Below are 6,998 nucleotides of genomic sequence, written 5' to 3'. Positions count from 1 at the left end.
TCAATAACTATATATATATAATAGATTATGCACAGACAATGTTACAATGTTAACTATTCAAGCATTTGCATGTTAATATACAACAACAAAAAAAAAATTGTTTCAATGATTTGTCAAGAACATATGGTGTACCAAAAAAAACTGTGGTAACGTACATCAAATGCTTCATTTTAATCCTAGTGGCATTCCAACCCACTTTCTGTCATCGATCAATTAAACAAAAGATACTACTTTTCAGTGCAAGTGGTAAGTTATCATCATCATACAGTGTTGTGAATACAAGGATTCTTTTAAGACCGCACACTCGTCAATTTTCTTGTGTCAGCTCTCACTAATTGTAAAACTTATATGATTCTCGTATTGAGAGAAAGTAAATGGTGATGGCGGCTCTGGCTTGTCACATTTTCCTAGCATAAGATTCCATTTTTTTAATGTTAGAAAACCACTTGATACTAGGTGGCAATTTAATCATTAAACTTTAAGTGCATAAGTTGATTTTACCTTAACAGAAAGTCAATTTATTTTACTTTTTATTTCCTTCTCCCACAAGTTGTTATGAAATTGTTTGACTGTTTATTCTAAGAGAAGTTAAGTAGTGCACGTACAGAAGTTTGACATTTTTTTAATGAATATAAGCTTCTAATTAATATCGACCACACATAGTCACAATGGATTTATGGATGTTTAAGCTCAAGTTAGCATTTTTTTTTTTTTGTTAATTTTAAGTAGGTAATTCTTCATTTTTTTTTTCTGGTAAGTTCCTTTAGTCCTTACAACAAACTTCTCTCTTCCGAAATTGTGTATTAGCCTTCCTTTTCACGAATTTATCTTTCTTGATACAAAGTTTATTTTATAAGTTGTAACCTTTTACAGATAAATTGTGAGCTCCAATGGCTTGTGATCTCATTCTCTTATCCAGTGAGGTTGGTGATCTTGTTCTCGAATCCTCATACGTGGCAAATTGTTATTCTTCTGCATGGCTTTATTGTGACTGAAATGGTGGAAACTCATGCTCCCCACATGACTCATTTTTGTTTTAAATTTCTTTAAGTCCAGGAGAAAAATGAACTCACAAAATAGAAAATGCACTGTAATAACTTTTATGATTTTATCATGATATCACATGCAAAGTTGGCAGAATATCAATTATTATGATAAAAGATTGGGCCGTGAATAACAATGACTTCTTGTTCACATCATAATAAATCAAATACATATCACTATTCTAATCAAAATACTTGAGAGAATTTGATTCAACCAAATCAAATCAAATCAATACAATACACAGCTCTTCTACAACAAAATGGTAATGAAGAAAAAAAAGAATCTTATATATGCTTTGTTTCAATGCTCTTATCCCAACATATCAATAAAGGAAAACACAGAAACATGGTTAATAAATGGTAAAAAAATGGAAAATGAAACTTCCTCAACCAGTATATGGTATTTCTGTAGTACGGAGTATATATTATAATTTCCCGGATTCTCTGCATCATTAGAAGCATTTCCTGTGAACAATTGAGGGGCCTGATTCATCATATTCTGCCTTTGCAATCCACATCTGCTCTCAGGAAAGGAAAAAGATCAGAAATACATGGAAGTGTTATCAGAGAAAGGATCAGATTAGTAATAAGATAGTGTTTAGCACAACTTTTATTTTTTTTGGGGTTCTTTTCTTAAAAATTTGAACCAAACATATATAATTTTAAAAAGATTTTAGAAAATAAAGTAAATTTTTTAGTGAGAAAACTGAAAGGGATTTTCACAAAAGTTAATACAGAAGCTTCTTTTAAGGAGAAGGGAGGCTAAAACAAAGTTGTACCATTATCATAAACGCCTTTACAAATTACATTTGTTTCACATCCATTTTAATTTAAACTAGTTTCCTTCCTTTTAATTTAATATTATGTTGGTTAATCCCTCATGTTTTCTATTCTCTTAATTTTATTGGTATTTATATATTCATCAAATAGAATTCCCTGAACCTCAAAAATTTCATTCATATGTAGTTGAAGCCAAGTGCTGTACCTGTTGGAAGGTGCTGAGGGATGCCAAAATAGAACCTCCAATCCAGACACTGTACTTCCTCTCTGGTGGTGCCACCACCTTAATTTTCATGCTGCTTGGTGCCAATGCTGTGATCTCCTTGCTCATCCTATCAGCAATGCCAGGGAACATTGTTGAACCACCACTCAACACAATGTTACCATAGAGGTCCTTCCTGATGTCAACATCACACTTCATGATGGAGTTGTATGTGGTCTCATGTATGCCAGAAGATTCCATCCCAATCATGGATGGCTGGAAGAGTACTTCAGGGCAACGGAATCTTTCGGCGCCGATTGTGATCACCTGTCCATCAGGTAGCTCATAGCTCTTCTCAACAGCTGAGCTTGTTTTAGCTGTTTCTAGCTCTTGCTCATAGTCAAGAGCAATATAGGCTAATTTCTCCTTGACATCTCTCACAATTTCTCTCTCAGCGGTGGTGGTGAAAGAGTAGCCACGCTCGGTCAAGATCTTCATGAGGGCATCAGTGAGATCACGCCCTGCAAGGTCCAAACGCAGGATTGCGTGTGGTAGGGCATAGCCTTCGTAGATTGGAACTGTGTGGCTGACACCATCACCAGAGTCCAAAACAATACCTATATGAAAACATAAAAAGTTAAAATCCACATTTTTAACCTGTTTTAATCTCATATTCTCCCTAAGCATTCATGAAAATCTGCACTAATTGTGAAATAAACAGAATGTAGGACTTCATTAATTCCCACAAGATTTTTATGAATAAACAAATAAAGCTGGATTGGTTAGACTAGTATATGCAGTCTCATATTGACATTTAAACTTATCCATTAGAAAATTATCTTGAAATTCTAATGAACTACAAGTGGCATGACATCAACAAACACCATGCCTCAAAATCCCTTATATGACAAAATATATATTGCAAGTCCATTAGATCTCATAATCTCACTTAACATTTATGAAAATCTGCACTGGTTATGAAATGAACAGAATGTATGACATTATTAATTCCCATGAAATGTTTAAAAAGTAAGCCAAAAAACTTGATTGATTAGATTATTATATACAATTTCATATGGAGATTTGAGCTATATTCATTAGAAATCCATCTTGAAATTCTAATGAAATACAAGTGGCATGACATCAACAAATACCATGCATGATGCCTCAAAATCTATCTCAATGTCAAGCTATACGATGACAAAGCATATATTGCAAGTTCCTGGGATCTCATACTCTCACTTAACATTTATGAGAATCTGCAATCATGACAAAACGAACAGAATGTATGATATTATTAATAATTTCCACAAGATGTTGAAAATAAAAGAACGAAACTCAATTGATTAGTTCATACAATTTCATATTAACAACTAAACTACATTCATTTGAAAATCATCCTGAGATTCTAATAAAACACAAGTGATGCACCATGCCCCAAATTACCAGGAACCAAGAAAAGGGAAATACAGAAAATGAAGAATCATTATATTTACCAGTTGTACGGCCACTAGCATAAAGGGAAAGCACTGCTTGAATGGCAACATACATAGCTGGAGTGTTGAAGGTCTCAAACATAATCTGTGTCATTTTCTCACGGTTGGCCTTGGGGTTGAGTGGTGCTTCTGTGAGGAGAACAGGGTGCTCTTCCGGGGCCACACGAAGCTCATTGTAGAAAGTGTGATGCCAGATCTTCTCCATATCATCCCAGTTGTTAACTATGCCATGTTCAATTGGGTATTTCAGTGTCAAAATACCCCTCTTGGATTGAGCCTCATCACCAACATATGCATCCTTTTGTCCCATACCAACCATCACACCAGTGTGGCGTGGACGACCCACAATGCTAGGGAACACGGCCCTTGGAGCATCATCTCCAGCAAATCCAGCCTGCAAAATTTAACACAAATCAACTCCGAAAGAGAAAGATCATCAAATAGACGCAGTTTCATTGCTCTTTTGGTGTTGTTCTCTTGTAAGAATTGAAGTTTATCTCTATAATCCGAGTATGTATTGAATCTAGCACAGATTGCTGAGCTTAAACTCCAATTCTTATCCGAAAACAGCACCAAAACCAGATTACCTAGCTAAAACACCAAACGAAGGATTATCAAATAGGCGCAGTTTTATTGCTCTTTTGGTATTGTTCTCTAGTAAGAATCAAAGTTTATCCCTATAGTCTGCGTATGTATTGAATTTAGCGTAAATTATGGAGCTAAAATTCCAATTCTTATTAAAGAACACCAAAAGCATATTACCAAAAACATATTAGCCAGTTAAAACTCCAATTCTCACCATAGAATAAAAACAACAACATCAATACAACTGCATATAAGTTTTGACCAAAACCAAAACCTATAAGATCAACATGCAAAGCAACACACAAATGGATAAGTACATACCTTGACCATTCCAGTTCCATTATCACAAACAAGAGGTTGAATATCCTCACCATCTGCCATCTTTTATCGATTGCTGCAGAACACACCAAACATTAAAAAAAAAAATCTCATAAACAATGAAATAGAAACTAGAATTAATGTCTCTCATTAAGGTACAATTTAAGATCTTGGGCTATTAAATGTCAATTCCATGAGTCACATCAAGAAAAAGGATTAATCAAAAGATCATGATTCATGAATCATGATCATCATCCCAGAAAGAAAAAAAAAACACAAACGCTGCATTTTCAATATGATCAGAGTCTCACATTAAAAAATGTACACTGTTACGAATTAATTGTGACCTGAGAAGAATTGATGATGGAACGTGTGAAATAAGGAAAGAAGAAAGTGGAGAATGTGTTGTGTTGAGTACCTTAAAATTTCCGAAATGAAGGAAGCTACGTGTAAGTGACTTATGTGTTGTGCTTTCTATTTTTAATGAACGTGGCTTTGTGTGGCTGAGGTTTAAAAAAGGAAAGTTGTGGCAAATGAAATGCGCCTCAAATGAACCGCAAATGCGATTTAGGAAGATCGTGACCGTCGAATATCTCATCCTCACGGATCACGTTTATTGTTGGAAATAGCTGGCACCTTTTCCTTCCTTCCCCCTTTCTAAATAAATACATAAATTCCTCACTTTAAATTTTCACAATAAAGGACTAATCATTTACACTTTATTAAGATGAAGAAAAGAAAAAAAGAAAATTCTTAACTTTTTTATTTTTTAAACTCATTTTTTTTCTCTTTAATCAATTAAATTTAAATAGATGAAATTTATAAATAAAACTATAGTTTATTTCTCTATATCTTACCATATAATACTGATAAAAAATATCTACCCATATAATAACTCTCTTTATAATTATTTTTCAAATGTGGAGATTTTCTGTTTTACATTAGAATATAGCAAAGTTTTTGTAATTCTTTTTCTATTTTATAATTACCATAAAAAGTTTGTACAAAGACATTTTTTTTTGGATAAAAAGACATTCTTTTTCAAAAATAGCAAAGTGTTTATACTAGAATTAATTTCTCCCAAGTAGTGGGATCTATTCCCCTCCATTCACTTACATGCAATTTTGTTAACTGTGCATTTTGTTTCTTCGATTCTCGTATATCCATTAATTAATATTAGTACAATAAGTATCACGACAGTATGGATATTTTTTAATTTAAACTTAAATATAAATTATAAGTAAAGGAAATTTATTAGTGGAAGTGATCTTATGCTTTCTTCAAAGATTGTGGTTCAATATTCAATTGTGACATAAAGTCAGGTATGAAAACTGGGTCGATCTAATAGATAAATGTTATAACACAAAAGGTTATACATATTGATATTATATATATATATATATATATAAGTATATTTAATCTAAGAAAGATATCTTTTAAAGCATAAAAATAATTTTAAAATATAAGTAATTGTTTAAATAAAAATAGAAAATTAAAATAATTAAAATATCTCTAAAAAAATTTCAAACCCCGGGAACTCTGAGAAGAAAAAAAAAAAAAACCATGAACAGTAAACCGTTCTACTCTGGTAAATAAACTTGCACATGTGTCATTTTTGTATTTTTTCTTTTAAAAAATATTATTTATGTAAAATTTTCATGGAAATTCATATGGGACAGTCTGTTCAACACCAAAAAATATCACAAGCTCAGCTGGATTCATACTGATTGAATTAAAAGAGGATGGAGTTGAGATGTTGACAACCCTCTTTTAATAATATACATGTTTAAATGTTTATGTTTATTATTATTAAATAATATTTATACAAAGTTTATTAATGGGTCCGTTTGGTAGGGAGAAAAAATTATGTGAGAAATAGAAATGAAAAAAATAAGTTAGTGATAATAAATGAGAAATGAATTAAAGATTTCATTGTTTGTTGTAAGAGAAATAAAAAAAATATAAATGGGATAAATAAAAAATAAATAATGATATAAGTAATGTTTTTTTAATGAGAAAGTCATTTATATGCAATTTATATACTCTGCAACAATTTTTAATCGGTTACAGTTTTTGCATTAAAAAATATGGTTACAGTTTTCTTAATCAATTTTAATAGTTTGTAACGGTTTAAAAACTTCGATTGGGATCATTTAAAACAGAGTTAAGTATTATTTTTTCTAAAATTTCGTAATTTTTACTCTCTTTTTATTAGAAAAAAAAGAGATATATTAAATTGATACAAAGATATTAAAAACCTATATAATTAAAAAAGTATTTTAATTTCTGTATATTATTTTTTTCTTTTCATTTCTATAGTCGTATAAACTTTCTCTATAAATCATATAATTAAGTTTTTTCTTTTTAATCCTTGTAAAAATAGAAGACAAAGATTGAAAAGGAACTTTAAATAAAATATTTTTAATCATAAAGATTAAAAGATAAAATTTTTAAAATCATACAAAAATGCTTAAATTAGTTTTAAAAATACATTTTAAAGCGGTTTAAAACCATTAAGTGCATGTTTGGTTTTTAATTCTAACGTGAATTTTCACGTTTGCTTGAAGCAAATTT

At 31.1% G+C, this 6,998-nt stretch overlaps 1 protein-coding gene across 4 annotated transcripts; it reads right to left on the bottom strand.

Moving 5' to 3' along the window:
• Nucleotides 1–1,170: 1,170 nt before the first annotated feature.
• Nucleotides 1,171–4,983, bottom strand: LOC109792253 (actin). Of its 4 annotated transcripts, none has more exons than XM_020351652.3 (5): nt 4,843–4,983; nt 4,428–4,500; nt 3,522–3,915; nt 2,029–2,642; nt 1,171–1,561 (listed from the first exon to the last, which is right to left on the bottom strand). In XM_020351652.3, exons 2-5 carry the CDS (start codon nt 4,485–4,487, stop codon nt 1,496–1,498), a joined length of 1,134 nt encoding a protein of 377 aa, XP_020207241.1. In that variant the 5' UTR covers nt 4,488–4,500; nt 4,843–4,983; the 3' UTR covers nt 1,171–1,495. The 4 variants fall into 4 exon arrangements, with proteins under 4 accessions (XP_020207241.1, XP_020207242.1, XP_020207240.1 ...); XM_020351653.3 differs by having other exon boundaries at nt 4,772–4,854; XM_020351651.3 differs by having other exon boundaries at nt 4,736–4,853.
• Between the last annotated feature and the right edge of the window lie 2,015 nt (nt 4,984–6,998).

Source organism: Cajanus cajan, chromosome 7, assembly GCF_000230855.2.
Source record: "Cajanus cajan strain Asha chromosome 7, NIPB_CcT2T_4, whole genome shotgun sequence".
Classification (NCBI taxonomy): Eukaryota; Viridiplantae; Streptophyta; class Magnoliopsida; order Fabales; family Fabaceae; genus Cajanus; species Cajanus cajan.
This window is presented reverse-complemented; position numbering and strand designations above follow the sequence as displayed.

Excerpts from the sequence above, each read along its gene's own strand:
- LOC109792253 (XM_020351652.3), bottom strand. The coding sequence starts at position 4,487 with ATGGCAGATGGTGAGGATATTCAACCTCTTGTTTGTGATAATGGAACT. Across the intron at positions 3,916-4,427 it reads ATGGAACTGGAATGGTCAAG|GCTGGATTTGCTGGAGATGA; the intron begins GTATGTACTTAT and ends TAAATTTTGCAG. Across the intron at positions 1,562-2,028 it reads CCCTCAGCACCTTCCAACAG|ATGTGGATTGCAAAGGCAGA; the intron begins GTACAGCACTTG and ends TCCTGAGAGCAG.